At 55.6% G+C, this 21007-nt stretch overlaps 5 protein-coding genes across 5 annotated transcripts; 3 read left to right on the top strand and 2 right to left on the bottom strand.

Annotated features, from left to right (window-relative positions):
* Positions 1-1555: 1555 nt before the first annotated feature.
* SLS55_010382 (uncharacterized protein) lies at positions 1556-4560 on the top strand (the record flags this gene model as incomplete). The annotated part of the gene is made up of 3 exons (XM_066781764.1): positions 1556-2898; positions 2951-3662; positions 4447-4560. 3 exons carry the CDS (start codon positions 1556-1558, stop codon positions 4558-4560), a joined length of 2169 nt encoding a protein of 722 aa, XP_066628047.1.
* A 3432-nt stretch (positions 4561-7992) lies between these two features.
* SLS55_010383 (uncharacterized protein) lies at positions 7993-12947 on the top strand (the record flags this gene model as incomplete). Its single annotated transcript, XM_066781765.1, has 2 exons — positions 7993-7999; positions 9211-12947. 2 exons carry the CDS (start codon positions 7993-7995, stop codon positions 12945-12947), a joined length of 3744 nt encoding a protein of 1247 aa, XP_066628048.1.
* A 993-nt stretch (positions 12948-13940) lies between these two features.
* On the bottom strand, positions 13941-14836 carry SLS55_010384 (uncharacterized protein; the record flags this gene model as incomplete). Its single annotated transcript, XM_066781766.1, has 2 exons — positions 13941-14774; positions 14828-14836. 2 exons carry the CDS (start codon positions 14834-14836, stop codon positions 13941-13943), a joined length of 843 nt encoding a protein of 280 aa, XP_066628049.1.
* A 47-nt stretch (positions 14837-14883) lies between these two features.
* Positions 14884-15479, bottom strand: SLS55_010385 (uncharacterized protein; the record flags this gene model as incomplete). Its single annotated transcript, XM_066781767.1, has 2 exons — positions 14884-15319; positions 15472-15479. 2 exons carry the CDS (start codon positions 15477-15479, stop codon positions 14884-14886), a joined length of 444 nt encoding a protein of 147 aa, XP_066628050.1.
* Positions 15480-17797: 2318 nt separating this feature from the next.
* Positions 17798-18813, top strand: SLS55_010386 (uncharacterized protein; the record flags this gene model as incomplete). The annotated part of the gene is made up of 3 exons (XM_066781768.1): positions 17798-18316; positions 18373-18409; positions 18578-18813. The coding sequence occupies 3 exons, from the start codon at positions 17798-17800 to the stop codon at positions 18811-18813; spliced, it is 792 nt and encodes a 263-aa protein (XP_066628051.1).
* Between the last annotated feature and the right edge of the window lie 2194 nt (positions 18814-21007).

Below are 21007 nucleotides of genomic sequence, written 5' to 3' on the forward strand. Positions count from 1 at the left end.
AAAATGACGAGCTTTCCCGCCTTCTCGACTATCTTTGGATCGTGCGCCCGTTCCCTTCGTGCGTAAATAAGGCTGAGCTTCTTTTTATTTCCGCTTTCGTCCGCCAATTCTTTTAGCGATCAGGACTGCGCCGTTTCATCGACCACAACCATGACAATGAGCCAAGCGAGACGACAAAATTCAGTGCACTCTACCCGGAAGAGGTTACCGCTCAGTGTTCATCTCAGAGACTTGGTTTTTGCTTCTCTCTATGGCACCAAGCAGATTATGTCCAGGACCAGTGTGTTCTTCACCTGCCCCAGAAGTGGTGGTCATCTTCTCCATGAAATCGCGGACCTGGGCTAGTTGCTTGTTGAGCGTCAGAACAGGTTCGATATTGCCATCCACGGGGGAGATTTGCTCAAGACGTCGCGCATACAGAGCGGCATGGCGTAAATCCTGGAAGAAGGGTTCATTCTTGAAGTTTGATAGGCTGTGGTCTATAGATTCACCACTGCGGCTCGCTTTGCGGGTGTGTTAACTCGCTTTGTGACGAATCTTTGTACCGCGGTATAGAGAGCATGGTAGTCGTCGGAATCGGAGTCTGCATTGACTTGCACACATGTATTATTAGATCCAAGCATACCGCTCCCTGGATTTTGTGCCATCTGAGGGGACGTTTGGCGTAAAGTAGCTAGCTGAGTAGGTGGAGGAGTTGAAAGTGCTGCGAGGCATCATGAACTAGAATTTATTCGCCAGCACAGACAAACTCCATTCTATCTTACCTGCTTTACTACTCTGTCTACACTGACTTTTCAGCCTCCCATACTTAGGAATTGATCGTCATGACGTAGACTGCAATTGAGCTCTGTATCCTTCTAGCTCGGACTCGGCATGAGGCAGTGCTCCAGCAAAAGCCTTACCAAGCCTCTTCTCCGCATCAACATGTGAAAAGCCTTTATTCAAGGCATCTTAGCTGACGGTCCTATTGCTAGGCCCCAGATACCCGTCGCCGAGGCTGAGTGACCCTTGCGGATCCCTGTATCACTTGTCGCAATGCAGCCAGTGCCGCGCCGATTACTGAGCCGGGGCGACCAATCCGGGTGCAGCCGTCAGCACAACGCTAGGCTGCCATGCCTGAAAATGCTGAGAAAGCGCCAAGCGCTGCACGATTTATTGAAGGATTCTAAGGGTTCCCCAGGTGACCCATTTCAGCCTTGCAAACGACGGGCGGAGCGCTCACAATGCTCGCGGGTATTTGAGCCGCGACAACGGGGCTAACACTCTGCCTTGTGCGTAGCAGTATTTAGTACCGTGGAGTCGACTTTGGTTTCTGTTTGCGTGGCACTGCACCTTCTCTAGCGGCCTTGTGAGGCTACATTCACAGGCGTGGGAATCCTGCTGCTCCACAGTCAGCACCTCATCAGCCTTGTTTCATCATCTTTGCTCCATCTACCCAGGCTGTCCCACTACATGACTACGTCTTGTTTTTCAGTTGCCGTATCCGTCGTCTCACCGACTCAGTCACAGTGGCGGTTCTCGCAGGAGAGCCAAATACACACTGAGGACGCCCACCATGGGCGACCCACTCTCGGTAGCAGCCAGCATTGCAGGACTTGTCGCCCTCGCCGACATCGTCTTCGTCCGGGCGTTCAAGTATGCCAAAGAAGCGAAGGGGGCGAATCAGGAGATCTCGGCCCTGGCCAACGAGCTGCAGTCCCTCTCCGGGGTCCTCCACAGCCTTCACTTGAGGATTAGCGGGCTTGGCAACGATGAACAAGCCCATACAGCAACGTACCGATCGGACCTGGTAGACTCCTGCATCAGACTGTTGGTCACAGTCCGAGACAAGCTCCAGGAACACAAGCCTGGAGAGCAAGAGCAGGGGCCTTCACGATCCTTACGGAAGCTCAAGTGGCCGTTCTCGGCGAAAGAGACGAAGAGTCTCATCACAGACATCGAACGCCACAAAAGCACTTTGACCATGGCTCTCTCCGCGGACAGCATGGTAGCTGCTCAGAGGATACTCTCGAGCCAGGAGAAACTTCTCTCTGATGTGGATGAGATCAAGACTGATCTGAAACGAAGACGGACATTTGAGTCCAACCTCAATGACTTCGTCATGTCCGCCACTCTGGGTGAGAAGCAGAAGGAGGTTCTTCGATTCTTCGGAACGGTCGATCCAACGGAGAGGCACCAAACTAGCGTTAGCTTACGGCATCCGAACACGGGCTTGTGGTTACTCGAGAGCGATGAGGTTCAGGAATGGCTCAACGACAGCTCTGCCAGGCTGTGGCTTTCGGGAATCCCAGGCGCAGGGAAAACTGTGCTCGCTTCCGCCGTCATCGAAGCGGCAGTCGAGCAATGTTGCCTGGATCCTGACAAAGGACTGGCGTACTTCTACTGCGACTACAAAGATGAGCAAAGCCAGGAGCTCACCAAGATTCTTGGATCACTTGCAGCGCAGTTGGCTCGGCAGAACAACGAAAGTTTCCAAGTACTCGAGAAGTACTACGACGCGTTGAACTTCCCTGGAAAGCCGTCCGTATCTTCAGCAAAGCCATCACTCATTCATGTCCTGCAGAACATGAGCACATACTTCTCCGAAGTTTTCATCGTTATCGATGCCCTGGATGAATGTGGTCAGAACGTGACAGCGGTGACTGAAAGCCTTGCATGCCTGAACGCCAAAGATGGGTGCAACATCAAGACTCTGTTATTGAGTCGAGACGAGTATGCAATAAGATGCTGCTTACAGGATGAGTTTACCCACGTTTCCATTGCAGCTCGAAATCACGACCTGAAGCTCTATGTTGCATCTCAGATTGAAACAAGGATGAGCTCTGGAAGGCTGCGAATCAGGAATCCTGCCCTGAAGGATGAGATCATGGAGGGATTAGTCAACGGATCGAAAGGAATGTGAGTATATCTTCCATGACAATCAATGTTAATTCCACTGACACTCACAAAGGTTCCGATGGGCGGCATGCCAAATCGATCGCTTGTGCAGACTATCAACAGACAAGGCACGCAGAAATGCTTTGAATGATCTTCCGCCTGACCTCGACTCGACGTACGACAGAATCCTCATATGTATCAACAAAGAAGACGAAGGCTCTCGTGTGTTGGTACAGAATACCTTGCGTTGGATCGTTTTCGCCACGGTGCCCTTGAGCACAGAGCAGCTCCGTGAAGCACTCTCCATTGAGGCTGGAGCTGCCGCCTTGGATCCTGATAATCTTCCAGATGAGGAATCCATTCTCGATCTCTGCAGCAGCTTCATCCGAAAGTCTGTCAACGGGGATCGACTCGAACTCTCCCATTTTACCGTGGAAGAATATCTGAGGTCCTCCAGGATAGCTTCCAACAGCGACCTTGCGGCATACCACATCGATTCGGCAGCAAGTACACTCATCCTCTCGCAAAACTGCTTGGCATACCTCAACATGCAAGACTTCGACCAAGACGTGCCATCGACACTCGAGGCCTGGAAGGACCGACACAAAGTTTACCCGTTCCGAATACATGCTGTGAAGTATTGGCACCGATACGCTACAGACCAAGGAAGCCACTTTGAAGATGACTTGTTCTTCGGTCTCTGTCAAAAGCTTTTTCATCCGGACAAGAGCATGAACTTTTTAGGTTATGCCCAGGATGCGTTAGTTGGTTCAATCTACAACGCTGTGGACGAAGATGTCTCTTGCCATCCCTTTGAAGGAACGACCCCACTTCACTATGCGGCCATATACGACGTTGTTCCGCTTCAAGAATGGCTACTATCACTCGGTTGTGACGTCAATCGTGTCAGTGCTCTGGGTTCACCTCTACATTGCGCAATTCTTGGCACATCCGCATTTTACTTGCTTCATACTACTTTCAGTAGGCTTCACTTGGATGACTTCAGGATCAGGCAGCATGAGGGCGTTGCGTTGCTCCTTCATGCTGGTGCCGACTTGTCAAGGCCAATCAAGGATCACAAAAATCAATCGCGCTCAATCATTGGGATCCTCATAGGCGAACCGTGGACATCAGAACACAAGACAATTCCAATGTTGAAGTTCTTGTTAGATGCAGGGGCAGTACTTTCCAAAGAGGATATTGAACAGATTGTCGATTGTTGGAGGCATGGAAAAAACTTTCATGACATTTTCGAGAATGTCCAACGCCACAACGTCCACGAAACTGCGCTTGATCGATTTCTCGAACTTGCCACTCTCATGGGAATCTCAGCCCCTTCCAATTGGTTGGAGACCTCACAAGCTTCCGGAGGCCAGGAAAAACCCGTCAATCACATCGCAGCGGTAGCCAGTTTGAAGATGGCTGCCCATTTCGATCAAGCAGAGAAAATATCCCGTCTTCTCGACGATGGGTTAGACGTCAACTCAGTGACAGAAAAGAACGGAGGCACTGCACTGCACACAGCGGCTAGAAACGGGTCCATCGAATCTCTCAAGCTGTTACTTGAAGCTGGGGCAGACGTCGATCGAACTGACTGCTCTGGGCAAACTGCTCTTCACGTTTGTGGTACGCTCAGAGACTCTGAAGCTGTCGTCTTACTTGTCAGCAAAGGAGGAAATGTAGATTGCATGGATGAAAACGGACTGACTGTATGGGACGTGGCCGCGAAGTCGAACAGCGTTGAAGTGCTCAAGTCACTTTTGGCTGCCAATGAACAGAAAGGAGCGAAGTTTCACGGAACGGATCGCAGTTTTTCGGCCCTCACGAGTGCGATGGCTTCCGGATCCGAGGATGCGACTATGCTACTGATCGACTATGTCGGCGATTTCAATCGTCCTTCTGCAGATGGCAGATTTCTGGCCCATCACTGCCCGACTTCCTCTCCTGCTGTTTGTCGGTTGCTTATCGAAAGAGGCCTGGACGTGGAAGCGGTAACACCAAGTGGAGAATCTCCTCTTCATATCCTCATGTCTGATGCGTTGGGATGGAAAGGCGCTTTGGTAATTCCCATCCTTGCGACGGCCGCCACTATCAACCTTCCGGACTCAAATGGAATGACACCAGTCGCCAAACTATGCTCAAGAAGTACCGACCTTGATAAGTTTGCAGCAACCCGAATGTTGAATGATTTACTTGAGCATGGAGCGGATCCAACTAAGGATGATACCTCTTGTCAAAGCCCCGTCGACCTCCTTTGCGGTGCCGACCCTATTGAGTCGAGGGGCAGCATCATTGACCGCGTTTCTGAACTCTTGGAAATCATCCTTGGACATGTCCACAAGTGCAGTACTGTTGTCAAAGACGGATTCTGGAACAACGCTTTGACATGGGCCATCAACGCAAATCAGTGGCCTTTAACCGAGAGGATTCTCGAACAAGAACACGGCCTACCCTTCTGTAAAGACGCCCTTGCACAGCAGAGACACCTTCTGGAGGTTTCATGCATTGCAAGATGTCAAGAATCAATCTTCAAGTCCATTATCAACAGGGTAGATCGTTCAGTCTTGTCTCAGAAAAACCCCTCAGGTCAAGGCCTACTGCATTTGATATGCTCCAATATCTCTCGTGCGTCATCAGAAAATCTCAGACAGCTTTTAGAGATGGGGCTTGATGTTGACTCGAAGACATCGGATGATGATCTCGAAACTCCCCTGATGATGACGGCACGGTCTAGGAAATGTGATCACGCCAGAGTCCTTTTGCAGCATGACGCCAACGTTTCCGCGACCAACTTCGAGGGATGGAATGTAGTGCATCTAGCGGCCTTCAAAGGTGCCCATGATGTTCTCCGAGTGATCAGAGACATTGCACCATCTACGATAGACTGGACATCCCCTGCTCGGTGCAAGTTCAAAGACGATTCGAATAAGGATCCGCCGGAATCGGGCCTGCTTCACTTGGGAGTTGACTATGTCGAAACGCTTGCGTATCTTCTTGAATTAGAGGAGCTCAAGGATGTCAACGCTACAGACAGCAGTGGGCGCATTCCTCTTCACCTGGCGACGCACTTCAAAGAGATTGACTCCGTGAAACTCCTCACAGAGAAAGGATCGGCCATAAATGCACGCAACTGGAAGGGAGAGACCGCTCTTCACTACAACGCTCGAAAACCAAACAAGGAGATCTTTCACTTGCTACTAGCAAACGGTGCAGATATCAGCGCAGTCAACATGGATGGAAAAACAGCTTTGCATTATGCAGCGAGTCTCGGGCATAATGAAATTGTGCGATTGCTCATTCAGCATGGCGCTGCTCAATTGATGGATTCAGATGGAATCTCGCCGGAGATGGAGGCAATAATGAATGGGCGCGATTCCACAATCGAGATCCTACGAGCGACTAAAGGCAAGGACGAAGGTAATTGCAACTACACAACATGCGACGTATGTAATGACTAACGCATAGCAGGTGATCATCCCGTTAGTCCGATCAAGAGAAGGAAGCTTTGGGAAGTTCTTAGCTCTTCCATCGAGGAAGGGAATTTGGACACCTGTCAGAAGTTGATTGATTGTGGATTTCGGACAGACCTTGGACATGATGGCTGTTGTGGCTGCACTGCCATTACTAAGGCCCTTGATTACGCCCAGCCTGATGTTGCCAAAATATTGATACAAGGTGGCTACGCGACCACAGGAGAGATGTGTGGACATGGCAGTTATCCTGGGTACAGTCCTGTTCACCTGGCAGCCCGGTCGGAAAGCCTAGAGGAGGCTTTGGAATTACTCCTGGCCCACGATGCCGCGGAAGGAAATTTTCACACCACTGCTCCCGTACACCCAATACACATTGCAGCCGCTGGGTCCAATACAGTCGGTATCATGCGCCTCCTTGAGCACTACTCCCTCTCTGTACAAGGACCCGGTCCCATCAGCAATTTCGATGAAGACTCAGAATGGACTGACACCGAGACGACTACCTCAGACGCTGGTAACTCAGAGTCGGGATCAACACATTCGGTACTCGGAGATCATCACACCAGTCCGATGATCAAAGTCCTGGTCAACCAGCATATCCACGTCGGCAATTTGCATCGGCCATGGTGGCTGGCAGAGGATTTGACGACGGACGACGTTGGATCGGTGACACCCTTGCACCTAGCCGCACTGGCTGATGACTCATGGTCGGCGGAAGTACTGTTACACTATGGGGCCAATGCCAATTGTGTTTCAGGACTGAACGAAACACCGTTGCATTTTGCAGCAGGGACAGGGTCGGTTTCCATGGCAAAGCTGCTCTTGCAACATGGCGCAAAATTGGACGCTCGGAATCACCACTATGAAACTCCAGTCATGCTTGCAATTTCGGAGGGCCACGATGACTTGGTGCACGAACTCGTGCAGCGGGGATGCGACGTTTCTCTGCGCAGCGAGAACAACAACAGCGTTGGCGATATGATCACAATGTCCGACAGCAAGAGCATGCTGGCTTTTTACAGGGACAAGCTAACAGCACCAATTACAACACGCCACTCACTACTGTGGTACTCCGGCGTCGATTCAGGTGCTTTTAGCCTGGTGCTGAACACGGAGCTATTCCAAACCGACCTAGAAAGCTTTGAGGGGGTCGGCGGACACGGACTCATAACGAGAAACATGGTAGTTCCGTTGAAAATGCTGCTAAAACGGCTACCAAGAGACTGTCCAGCCATGCAAACCATCGGCGGAAGACAACCGAATGGTGCACACAGTCCGCTCTGTGTTGCCGCCGCCGTCAACAACTTGGACGCGATGCAGCTACTCTTGAAGTACGGCGCCAACGTCAACACCGAAGGTCATGAGGAGGGCACTCCTCTCGTGGTTGCTTGTAAGGCGGGCCATCTACCAGCCGTTGAGTTTCTCGTCAGGAAAGGAGCTCGGATCGCCTACTGCAGAGGCGCGGACGTGTGCAATGCTTTTGCGCACGTCGAGAAGTACCCAGCAATCAAACAGTGGCTTCTCGTCGGGCGCTATACGGCACAGCGCAAGATCGACATCGCTTGCGAAACGGATACGGAGGTCAGAGAGTGCAAGCCATGGGCCGGATTCGTGAAGGTGGAGGTTCCTTTGAAGGCCAGATATGGACAGTTCGGCAAGGAAAGTCTGCTTGAATATGCAGTTCGGCTGACGCGGTACCGAAAACACTTTGAGGGAAACTTGCTGCGGTGGGGTGATGATGTTCCTATTCCTTTCATTACTCTTAATTTGTAGTTCCACTCTCATTATGCGATGTTCCTCCCCCACTTCATCTGTGCAACACATGCTCATAGCCTTCGTGCATAAGAAAGCTTAATGCCACGTTATGCTTTTACTGAAATCCGCGGCTTCGGTGACGACGTGTTTCTGGTTCGTGTTGATATATGCATCATGCGCACTGACACGGTGGGCTACAGCACGATAGATGACTCTAAGCTCCATCGACGTTGCCACTCCCCCTGCCACGTAGGTAGTTGAATCCAAGATCCGTACGAATTGGCGTGCATTAAATCCTTGCATCTACTTCTAGTTTTTGGATTCGAGATACCTAAAAGCAGGCAATGGTTGTGGGTTTCGGAGTTCGGGAATCGAGCATCACACGCACAAGTGGTGAAACTAGCGTCTGTTCTAATGGAAGCTATAGCCAAGGGCCAACGGTTCGATCATGCATCTCTCCACAGATCTGCTTCGGGTGCTGCCGACTTGACCCACCAGACCATGACGCTGATCACTGTCGCATCTGGTTGATTGTTTCTCATTCGTGTCCCAGTGGTGTTGGAGGCGGTTCCGCAAAGCTTTAGTATCGAGTCTCAGGCAGCGCGGCGGGCGGCGGCGTTGCTTATCGGGCAGGCAGGCTCGGGCAGGCGGCGAGACGGTTGACGTAATGGTGGCCTCACGCCTCGACGCGCTCAAAAATCGGGACAACCTGACCGCGTCAAACTGCCCAGCTGGAAGATCGGCCGATGTACATACGCAGGCGTGCCTCGATTCCGCCAGAAAGATAATCAACATGCCCGACGCCTTCACCTCCCACGAGCTGCGCAGGTCCGTCCGCCCCGCCGCCGCCCGACGCCCGCTGTCGCCTCCTTTCGCACCCCACTGACTCCAGCAGGTACGCAGACGTCCTCGACTCGGAGTCTCCCCGATCGGCAGAAGCAGGCGATCCCGCCCTTGCCCTCGACCCCGCGCTCGCCAACACCTCCTCGCTGAGTGCCGCCCTTGACGCCCTGGCCGAAGTCGTGGCCGTCCGTCTCAGTGCGCCCGCCTTTCCTTTGCCGCCCGCGGCCTTGCCGCGCCCCACCAGCCCATCTAACCACCACAGACGCCTTCGCCGCCTTCATCACCCTCACCGATGGCACCACCCAGCACCTCCTCGCTGGCAGCTGGCGCGACAAGTACGACTCCGATGACCCGCACCCGCCTCCGACGCCCCAATGGCTCGCTCCCACCTCCGCCGACCGCGCCGCCTGGCTACACCTCCTCCGCCTCACCCTCGGCCTGAACAACGACGCCGACGACGATGACCACAACCAAGACTCGCAACACGAACGCGCAGATGCAAGCCCAACCGGCAACCCCATCACCCGCTGCCGCCTCGCCGATGACACACACACCGCACACCTCACCTGCGTCAATGAAGCCCCTCATCTCCGCCGCTTCGCCGCCGCGCCCATTGTCAGCGCCCGGGGCATCGCCATCGGCGCCGTCTTCGCCGTCTACACAACCGGCCGGATGCTCGGCGGACAGAGGAATCCACAGACCCGGCTGCTGCGCGCAACGGCGGACAAGGCCATGGCACAGCTGGAGGCGGCCCGGGCAGTGCGCCTGCGCGATCGCATGGCCGCATTGCACGGCCGGCTGAAGAGCTTCGTCAAGTTCAAGGACATCGTGGCACAGCTGAGTGAGGAGCCGCCGATGGCGCATCGGCACCGGCGGGAGGAGCGCGAGGACGGGTCGCCGGAGGTGGTGGGCTCGGAGTTACATAAGGAGCAGGAGCTGGGGGAGGACGACATTGCTGATGGTGCTGGGCTCCGGGGCTCACATGAGGGCGAGGCTGGGGCCTTGCAGAGGAATCATGATAACGCAGGGGATCCGGCCTCGGTGTCTGTGGATAACACCGACGGCGGCAAGGGCGCGGGTGGTGACAAGCCCGGGCATGGCGACTCCGACGACGAGACGACCTACCGCAAGGTGTTCGCCAGGGCGGCCGAAGGCCTACGCTGCGGGATGGATGTCGACGGCGTCTCCTTTCTCAACGGCCTCGTTGGATTCCATGGCCTTACGATTCCGATTGGGGAGGCGGAGATTGAGCTGGAGAACGAGATGGCGGCGGAATCTTCTGCAGATTGCCAGGATGATCTAGACGCAGACGTGAAGGATGAAGACGTGGACGACAGTCGGACGCTGCGAGACGGGCCCGCGGCGCCTCAGTCGAATCGAACAGCGAGTTCTCACGCTGGCGACACGGCGCCCGGCGGTGAGCGGACGTTCATCAGCACTGACTACGAAAGATCCGTCCTCGCGCGGCGGCCGGCCGAGTGTCTCGGGCTCTCCGTCGTCCACGACAAGTGGCCCGTCCTCAAGCATGTGGGAAAGCGCACGGTTGGCTTGAAACACCTCGATGAGGGTTTCCTACAACGCCTTTTGCACCGGTTCCCGGACGGCAACCTGTGGTATTATGACGAGGACGGCACGCCGTACACCTTTTCCCGGGATGACGACAGATTGCTCAGCGCTGCTGGCGACGACGACCTCCGTCAAGTGGCCAAGTCGTTTCCCGGCGTGCGCCAGCTCTTCTTCGCGCCACTGACCGACCCAACCAGCCTGAAACGGCTGGCGGGCTGCCTCGCGTGGACCACCCGTCTCACCCCGCTCTTTACCGTGGCTGCGGACCTCGACATTTTCAAGAGCTTTCTCGCGTCAGTTGAGTCGGAGATCTCGCGCATTGACGCCATCGCCGCAGTCAAGCAGCAAGAGGCTTTCGTCTCATCCGTCAGCCACGAGCTGCGGACACCACTGCACGGCATACTGGGCGCCGTTGAGTTTCTCAGCGACACACATCTCGACGACTTCCAGCATGAGCTTGCCGAGACGATCCGTTCGTGTAGCTCCACGCTGCACGAAACGCTCAGCAGCGTGCTCGCTTATGCCAAGATCAACCAGTTCGAGCGCCGACGCGACAAGCCAATCCGGCGGCAGCGCGCTGTCGCGCAACCTTCGCCATGGGCGATGGAGGACAAGGATCTTGGCCGCGAGACGGCAGACACGCAAGGCACGCTATTTTGCGTGGCTGATGTGGCGGTTCTCTGCGAGGGGGTCGTCGACGTCACGGCCAGCGGATACGCCTTCGGCAATGACAGTTACAAGGACGTAAGCGTCGTGCTCGATATCCCGCACCGTCACCGCTGGACCTTCGTCACAGAACCCGCCGTTCTGAAACGCATCTTGAGCAACATCCTCGGCAACGCGCTGAAGTACACAGACTCAGGGTTCATCAGAGTGTCGCTTGGAATCGACGACACCCAGGATGACGGAAGCAAGCTCGGCGTGCCCAGTGACGACGACCGGAAGCTCCTCGTTCTCACTGTCGCGGATTCGGGCCGCGGCATCAGTAAAGACTTCTTGCAGAAGCACCTCTTCTCCCCCTTCACGCAGGAAAACGCCGTGGCATCTGAAGGCGTGGGGTTGGGCATGTCGATTGTGAAGAGCATGGTGGGCTTGCTCGGCGGCAAGGTACGCGTGGTCAGTTCTCCCGGTGAGGGGACCACGTTCACCGTGAGCCTTCCGATGCCAGAGCACGCGGAGGATGACATACCGACATCGGACCCGTCGGCTACCATGGCGGAGGTGCTGCCGAAGATTCGTGAACACAAAAGGACGGTTGCATTTTGCGGGTTTGACGACAAGATGCTGTGTGAGTCGATTAAGGGATATTTCCGGGACTGGTTCCGGTGGGAAGTGGTGCAAGCGGGGGAGAGTCCGCAGCGCTCTTCCCGTGTGGATATCGTGGTCGTCGACGGCACGGGGGATGCTGCTATGAAGGCACTGCATGACAGCCACGTTCACGCCAGCGCATACCTCTTCATCGCAGCACTGGAAAGGCCTACACGCACAAACAGGAGAAATTCGGCAGCGGCGGGGAGCCAAGCCCGCATAGAGGTCACGACAACAAGACCAATTGGACCGCTCAAACTTTGCAAGGCTGTTTCTTCCTGTCTCTCCCGCCTCGCTGAAGTAGACCAAGGGAAGACGATACGCGAGGTGGATACGTGGATTGGAGGGTCACAGCTGCCGACGCGTGAGATGGCGTCCACTATGGCCGACGGCGCAGAAAAGATGCAGTCGGCATCCCCGTCGCCGCCCTCGAGGCCATCACCCTCCGCCGAGGAAGAACATTCCAAATCTACATCACTCTCCTCTATCTCACCCTACAGAAAATCATCAGCAGCAGACGCAGAACCTCCACCGCTCCCAGGAAGACCTCGTTCCCCTCCTCCACCTCCCGCTCCACCCGAGACCACTTCTTCTGCCGATCCTCCCTCCTCATCAAGCCCTGCCAAGCAAGCAAAAGAAGAGCAACAACCACGCCTCCTGCTCGTCGAAGACAATACGGTCAACCTCAAACTCCTGCAAACCTTCCTCAAGAAACAAAATTACACAAACCTCACCGCAGCCGAAAACGGCCAGATCGCCGTGGATGCCGTCATTAACCTCGGCGAGTCGAACCGGTGCTTCGATGTTATCTTCATGGACATCTCCATGCCCGTCATGGACGGCTTCGCCGCCACCGTCGCCATCCGGCGTTTTGAGAGAGAGAGAAGAGATGACTCTGGCGCGGCGCGGCCGCCCCTCGTTTCGACCCGGCCGCCGGCGTATATTGTTGCCCTCACGGGTTTGGCGGGGACAAAGGACGAGGAAAGGGCGTATGCGGCGGGCATGGATTTGGTGTTGACGAAGCCGGTGAAGTTTAAGGAGTTGAAGGAGGTGCTTGAGAAATGGGGGAAGGGTGAGAGGGTGTTTGGAAGGGTTGGGGAGGGGAATGACGGGATGGGGTCGTGAGGGATGGCAAATGGACAGCGAGGAGAGAAGAGTGACGGAACAGCAACGCAGAAAGAAAAGGAAGTTTGTAAATGAGTAAGTGGGTAGATATCGTTCCTGAGACGGCCGGCTGTGCCCCGTCACACACACACATACACATGTACATACGTAATTCTACTGGTACCCTACGCATAATCACCCATCCGCCTTGATCACATCCGCCGCTCTCTCCGCTAATGCATACACGGAACTCTGACAGTTCCCGCTCACGTGGTTCGGAAAGACGCTCGCGTCCACCACCCTCAGTTTTCCCACCCCCTTCACCCGCAGCTTGCTATCCACCGTGTCCCCCATCGCACAGCTCCCACACGAATGGTACTCACCAATGACCCAATCCTTGACCGCCCGCTCGGCGGCGTCAGCCTTCGACAGGTCCACCTCAGGGGCGGGCCGGTAGCGCGACCCGAGCAGCGGCTTCAGCGCGGACGAAGCCGCGATCCTGTCGGCGTGCTGCAGGCCCGTCCGCAGCACGGCGAGGTCGGCGGGATGGGACAGGTAGGCGGGGTTGATGGATGGCTGCGTCGTCGGATCGCTGCTGGAAATGTGCACCGACCCGCGCGACGCCGGGTACTGCAGACATACCACCCACGTCGCGCCCGGGCTGGATGGGTCGCCGGGAGGCCAGAGCCCGGCTTGGTTAAGCACGGCGGCGTCGGAGAAGTCGGCGGAGACGGGGACGAGGATGTATTGGACGTTGGCGGAGCGCGCGTCGAGCAGGTGGGCGATGACGAGGTCGAGTTGGCGGCGTTGGAAGGCTGTGTGCGGTGTGGAGGGGTGGTTAGTGGGAGGGAGGGAGAGGGGGTGGGGGCGGCGGGGCGTGGCTTACGCGTGGAGGTCTTTTGGGTTTGGCGGATGCTGGAGATTGTTTCTTCGAGCTCCTCTGGGGTGGCCATCTGCTTGTAGCTTCGTGGGATGTTAGTTGAGGTTGGTGTCGAGCGGGAAAGAGCTGTGGACTCACCTCACGAAGCCCTGGCCGCTGACCACCGCCGCCAACGGGCCGTCCTGCCCTTCGACATAGGCCTTCTGCGCCGCCGCCATGGCGTCCGGATGATACAGGCTATCGCCGCTCACCTGCCCCGGCGCCATCTTATACCCCAGCCCGGAAAGGACATGGTCCTGGAAGTTCTCCCCCACGCTGCTCAGCTCGACCTTGCACTCCACCCCCGCCCTCCGCAGCACCTCGGGATCGCCAATCCCGCTCCACTCCAGCACCGCCGGGCTATGTATCGCGCCCGCGCACAGCAACACCTCCTTCCGGGCCTTGACCTCGAACCGCTCCCCGCCCCACGCAAACGCCGCCCCCACCGCCTCCACCGCCTCCCCTTCCCCTTCCCCCCCCTCCAGCAGGATCCTCGCCACCTGCGCCTCGCACAACACCCGCAAGTTCGGCCGCGCCGCATTCGCCTCCAGATAGCCGCGTGCGGCGTAGCACCGCTTCCCCTTCATCCCATCCTTCGCGTGCACCGACCCCAGCCCGTTGTAGAAGCCGTAATGGTCCCCGCCCCACGCGTCCGCCGGCTTGTCCGCGATCCCGAACGTCTCGTCGGCGCCCCGTATCCACGCGTCCTCGAGCGGGAGACGGGTCGTGTTCCACGTCGTGTGGATGGGCCCGGCGAAGCCGTGGTTGGCGGCGACGGTGGCCATGCCGGCGGCGTCGAGCTGGACGGCGGCGGAGGAGGAAGAGGGGGAATGTGGGATGAGTGTTTGGTGCTTGGCGATGTACGGCCGCATCGAGGCGAAGGACCACCCCGCGTCGCCCGTCAGCGTCGCCCAGTCGTCGTAGTCGCGCTCCGAGCCGCGGACGTACCTGTGTGTGCGGGAGTCGTTAGTCAGTCAGTCACTCCCGGCATTCTGCCTCAATCACGAATAGTCGGGCGTCATCAACAGCAATGACAACTCACATCATGTAGTTCGTCCCGCTGCTCCCCCCCAGCACCTTCCCGCGCGGCAGGTGGTGCACGCGTCCCCCGTTTTGGGGCGTCGTCTTCATGCACCAGTCGTACGCCGGGTTGCCCAGCATCGCCGTGAACAGCGCGGGCGTGTCGACGAGTGGGTCGTTGAGCGCGTTCTTGCCCGCTTCGAGGACGCCGACGGTGACGTTCGGGTCTTCGGTGAGGCGTGCGGCGAGGACGAGCCCCGCGGTGCCGCCGCCGATGATGAGGTAGTCGTAGGTTTGGGCGAGGAAGGATGCGGCATCGGGGGCGATGGCGGGGAGAGTGGTGCCGTTGGTTGTGCCATTGGTTGTGCCGTTGGTCGTGCCATTGGTGGGGGCAGTAACGGCCATGGCGGTGGTGCGAGACGGAGGGGAAAGTACGGATGTGGAGATGAGTGGGCTGGATGATAGGTGCAGAAGAGGGAGCCCAGACGGGACTCATCCTGGCTTTATATGCTCGTCGCCGCACGATGGATGGAGCAGACAGGACAAGGCGGCCAGGTACGCCGGGGACAATTGCCCTGACGACGGGCAGCGCCGCTGGACCCTGACTCTGGCATGCAGGGCAGATAGATAGTGTTCGTTAGGGCTACCCCGCAGTTGCATGGCCTAGCGTGGAGTGTTGCCGCTTGTGGCTGTAGGTATGGGGTGCGCCCTCTAATCAAACACTGCTAGTCCCCAACGCGGCATGGGCTGGCCGTGCTTGGTCCACCCGTATCTGGCCCCATGATATTCGCTGCACAGCGCCCAGAGCCCAGAACAGACCGCGTTGTTGTAAGCCCGGGACTACTCGCAGATCGGACTAGATAGGGTTCGGCGAGGATCTGCTACTGCCCGGAGAGGAAGAACGAGTTTCAGCCCCCACCTCTCAGCGCCCAATCAACCCCGCTGCCCCGCCTTGGTGCCCCGCGCTTGCCTTCAACGGCCCTTCCTCCGTCGAACTCTCGTACATGTCCGGCCAATCCCCACGCTTCGTTCGCGGCCCCCAATGTGACTACGCCTTAGTGATCTTGGTGCATACGTACTGGAACGCGCAGCCCCTGTCTGCTCCACACTCAGGCACATATCTTTCGCTTGGCGGTGCTGAGCTGCCTTAGCCACATATTCACCGGATGGCTGTGCTCTTCTGCCTCTGGCACATACTTGCCGCATGGCGGTGCTTTGCTGCCGCAGGTATAGCGGCTTGGCCGAAAATGTCTTCTTTGCCTTCTTGTTTTTGTCCTCGTAATCCATTACATTCCAGCGCAGAAAACCCGGCCACGATTTCATTCAAGTGCTCTCCGGTGAAGGCGGCTTGTTGGAACCGTTCTTGCTGCACGTCTTCCGCGGCATCGAGTGGGCCGTAGTCATCACGGAATGTTCTTCATTTTTGTGCGACTTGGGACTTCGAAATTCGGGCTTTTGTTTACCTACGTTTGTAGTTGGCGTTTGTGACACCACTCACGTGCGATGCCAAAATCCGGGTTTCAAGCAAACGCCACAGTTAAGTACAGCACCACACCGATCTCGACACCGTCCAAAGCCATAGTATCTTCTCGAAAGAGAAGGAGAGCCGGTCGAGCTGGTATGACGGATATTCGTCTCAGCATAAGACACAAATTGACCGTGTGCAAATACTGTACTTCAGGGCGGTTCTTGACAGTTTTACCAGAGCGCGATCCAGCCACTACCTACACCTTCCCATCTGTCTCTTCTCCGCCCGAGCCAGCAAGCCAGATGGCGTTTCCACACGCGAGAGTGAGGCGCTACTTGCCACTCCTGAACGGCAGTCCGTCCGCTGCTCCCGTTCTCGCGGCAGCGACAGTGCAGCCCACTCATCCGAGTAGGGAGGGAGACAGGCAGGCATGACGGAGTAGTGAGACAGGCGGGCGAATACCAGACGATGCGGGGCGTCTTTCGTGCGGCGTGGCGGCGGCGATGGCGTGTTGCAGAGCAGTAGAGTGCGAAAGCGTTTGGAGAATGTGGCACGTCGGTCGGACTTCTAGTGTGTCATTGCGAGATGTTCTACCTTTTGCCACGTGAATATCTGCGTGGGAATGGTTGTATTGAAGTATGCTCTCTTGCATCTCTTGATGATGCTGCCTATGTGAATCACTGGCGCACGACGGGAGTTTAAGTAGCAACGGAGTGTGGAGTATGATGTATCAAAGGGCGTAAAACCGATCGCGGCGGGGGTTGCAGAATGATGTAGGACAGTGGGTTATATGCAGCTAAGGTATTAGTAGAAAGGGTTACTCATAAGCATACTCCAATCGGCAGTGTTGGGGGCAAATGGAAGGAGGCGGTGTGGGACGGAAGGATTTGAGTCCTGCGGGATGGAGGAACGCCATGCGAGAACGGTGGAGGGCAGAGTAAAGGGGCGTTTATGAGTAACAGGTGCTGTTCAAGCTTTGCCAAAGCGTACGGGAAAATGGCTAAGCTTCCATCCTCCTTGCTTAACTTGCGTATTGCCCCCGATGAGAAGTGGCGATCTCTGGAAACCAACACGGAAATACGAGAAGAGGAGGCACCGTTGCGGCGGCGGTAGAGGAGATTGGCCGACCGCATCAACGCTAGCCGCTCTGGTGCAAAACCACCACTAATGAGGCAGTAGGATCTGACCTAGTTGCTTAGCGAATCTGGACTTGAAAGCATGGTCCACAAGCACATGCCCGAAGAAGAAAGTCCAAGCATCGAGCCGGCCTCATACTAAACCCGTGTGGACATCACCGGTGTTGGCTCTACGCTCTACTTAATATCCCATCGCACGCCCAAGCCTCGACGGCGACTTTCGCTCCGTTTCCCACTCCCGCCAAATCAGCATGTCCCCATAAACCGTCTCTCTCACCGTCCCTGATCCGCCTGCGTCAACTTTCTCCAACATCATCACCCATCCGCCATGGCCAACTTCGACCGCTCCAAATGGTACCAAATCTCCACCCCCAACGGCCTCCTCTCCATCGTCGGCACGCCCACGACCACCATCGACAACAAGACCTCCGTGCAGCCGTTCGGCCCCGTCTTCTTGCGCATCTCCAACACCACCGATCACGAGCAGCAATGGCAGATCTACAACACGAACTCCACCCACGCCGTCCTGCGCACGCGCGCATCCGGTCCCAACAACTACCTGAGCGCCGCCATCGCCGAGAGTGACGACGGTGAAGTCACGGCGGGGAGTACGAAGCCGATTATGGGGAACTACACGATGCTGGACGAGTCGATGTATTGGAGCATCGGCGCGTGGTCGGATCGCCTGTTTTGGTTCGAAAACGCGCGGAATGGAAGTGGGTGGCATTTGAATGCGACAGGCGCTTTCTTTTTGATGAGTTTGAATATCACGGCGCCGCAGGTTGGGCAGCAGTTCAAGTTTACGACGCTGGGGGATGTGGAGAACGAGAAGTATTCGACGTATAGCGTAAGTGCTCCGAGACGTCCGTTCTACGGGCGAATTGTTGCTGATGGTTTTCGCAGACTCCTGGCGTGGCGGCGACGGCTTCTTCGACGGGCAGTGCGTCGACTTCTACGACTACGTCTTTGTCGTTGCCATCATCCAGCGGTTTGTCTACTGGTGCGAAAGCGGCGATTGGGGCTGTAGTTGGTGGAGTGTTTCTGCTTGGGTTTGTTTTGGCGCTGCTTTGGTGCGTTAAGAGACGGAGGAAGCAATCAACAGGTGCAGCGGTGGAGCCGTACAGGAATGAGCCGGTGGAAGAGCCGATGCAGGGACCGCAGGTTTCGGAGCTCCCGGCACCAATGGGATCGGGTCAACAGCGTCAAGATTACTCGGAACTCCCGGTGGCAGAGGGGGCAAAACTTCCGGACCAGAAATACTCGGAGCTGCCGGCAAGTCCGACCCCGATGGGAGTGGACTATCATCAAATCGCGGAGCTGGATGGTGGAGGAAGCTGGAAATAATTCAAAATCGTAGCGGTGCAAAGTACTTAATATCCCGATAATGTAAAGATGTGTTGGACAGTCACAACGGGAGGTTGGCAACATAGATGAAACAGAAAGATAGAAACTGACTTGATCCGAGTAGGCTGCTTTCCAGGAGACATTGAACCAAACGCCGGCATCCCGAGATTTTCTCAAGAATTCAATGTTAGAATCAAAACGAAAAGAAACAATTCCGAGTGATACAGCGCAAGAATAGCGTAGAGCCCGGTCGGATCTCAAAGTGTTCACGCAACTCATTGTATACACAGAAAAACATGAAAGCCGTCCATGCGACGGGGCTCTCCATGTTGTCTTTCTTCTGTTAGTCAAAACTCTCCAACGCATGGATAGGGAGGTAGTGTGAACCAAGCCGGCTGGCATTGCGAGGCTGTACTACTGCACCAACGCAGTGGATTGAATCATCCCGCTTCAGCTGCAGGCTTCGCGATAACATGTGTGATGCCAAGTGAGAAGGCTGTGTTGGCAAGCCAATCCACGTGCAGAAAGGAGTGTGGGTGGTCAGACGCGCTCGAGCTAGAGCTGAGCTGACCCCGCAGATTGTGCAAACCTTCGAGAAGCAAGGCTGCATGCCTTTCTTACATCGCTTTACATGAAGCATACTTTGCACAGCCGAGACGGCGTTAATTTGTGAATTAGTGCAGAGCGTGCTAATAATACACTGTTCAGTTTAGACATGCACATGGTCGCTCTAGCTCTAGTGCTGAGAGGCGCCTGTCTCCATTGTGGCTATGAGGAATCTGCCTTGCACATGTCTGGCGGGGAAGAGTGAAAAGCCTTACCAACGTTGGCACGGCCAATAGCGATCACCCAAAGCCTGAAAGCCGGAAATGCCACGGTCCCCATGATTTGGCCTCCGATATGCAGCCTGATGCCTCAACGTATGCCAAACCTCAGCCTTCTCTACTGACGCTTGCGCACTTTATGGCACTTGTGGTTTGGAAGCATTGATTGGTCGGATACAGCCAATACAAACCCGTCGATAAGAACTAAAAGCCACAAAGCTCACGTCGTAACCAACCAACGTCATGGAAAGGGTTGGCTGAATAGCGTGGGAGTTGAGAGTCGGAAGTTTGTAAGATTATAGAGCCTATAAAACCCCGATAGAAACACATTTTCCTACCGCTCCCTACTCCCACCAAGGAATTAATAAGATCCGTTCTCTGTTACAAGGAGGTCATTCACGTTCAACCTCTAATCTTCAATCTGTTGTTCCACAGCCCTTTTAGGGAGGCCCTTTCGTCATGAGTCACCAGCCTCATCAGCGGGTTCAGGCCAAGAACAGCACAACGCCCACGCCGGCAAAGCCCAAACCTGTCAATTATGCCAAACTTTCAGGGAAGGACTGTGAATCCGAGAAGCCAACACAAACAGGGTGGCCAGAGTCTCCACAGGAACTTTCACAGAGAGACGCTCAGTGGGTCTTGGGACTTGTACTTGATGTTTTGATTACGCTACTACCGATTTTGTTTTTTGGTACGTTGAGCACCTTCCGATATAGATGAAGTTTGAAGATTGCTGACTCTCATGGTGTGTCAAGTTCTTGTCGCTTTGGCGCTTCAAGTGAACGGTAGAAGCCGATCCGAGCTCGGAGACGGAGTCATCGATGCCACGAGGGTAGCTCCAACCGTCTTTCCCATTATCTTTACCATGATCGTGGCCCGGCTCATGCGAAACACTGCACTATGGAAGGCCCAACAGGGCACGAGTCTCGGCGTAAGTCTTTCTTGATACCGTTTGCGATTTGTATTCGAGATACACGCAACTGTAGGAAGCATTTTGCTGACCTGCATGAAGATTTTGGAACAGTTACTCGGTAGCCAGAATGTCGGCAGTGCGACCAAGTGTATCCTTTCCCTTCGAAGATTTAACATCATTAGATTGAGCATATTCTTAATCTGGATGCTATCCCCGCTTGGAAGCCAGAGTGCTCTTCGACTGGTTCTATTGACAGACTCTGAGGGCTCTGCAGATGTCCTCTACCTTGACACATCCAGACCCAGCAGTAACTTGGCAGGGTTTGAGAATGCTCGTGCGTTCATTCAATCAGCATTTTTTTCATCACTCATTTCCTCTCCAAGTCTTCTAGAGAGCCCGGTCGATGCTTGGAATCACCTCGAGGTTCCGCTTCTTGACGAGCTTTCCCCTTGGAACA

The sequence above is a fragment of the Diplodia seriata genome (assembly GCF_021436955.1).
Source record: "Diplodia seriata strain FDS-637 chromosome Unknown scaffold_12, whole genome shotgun sequence".
NCBI classification, from domain to species: Eukaryota; Fungi; Ascomycota; class Dothideomycetes; order Botryosphaeriales; family Botryosphaeriaceae; genus Diplodia; species Diplodia seriata.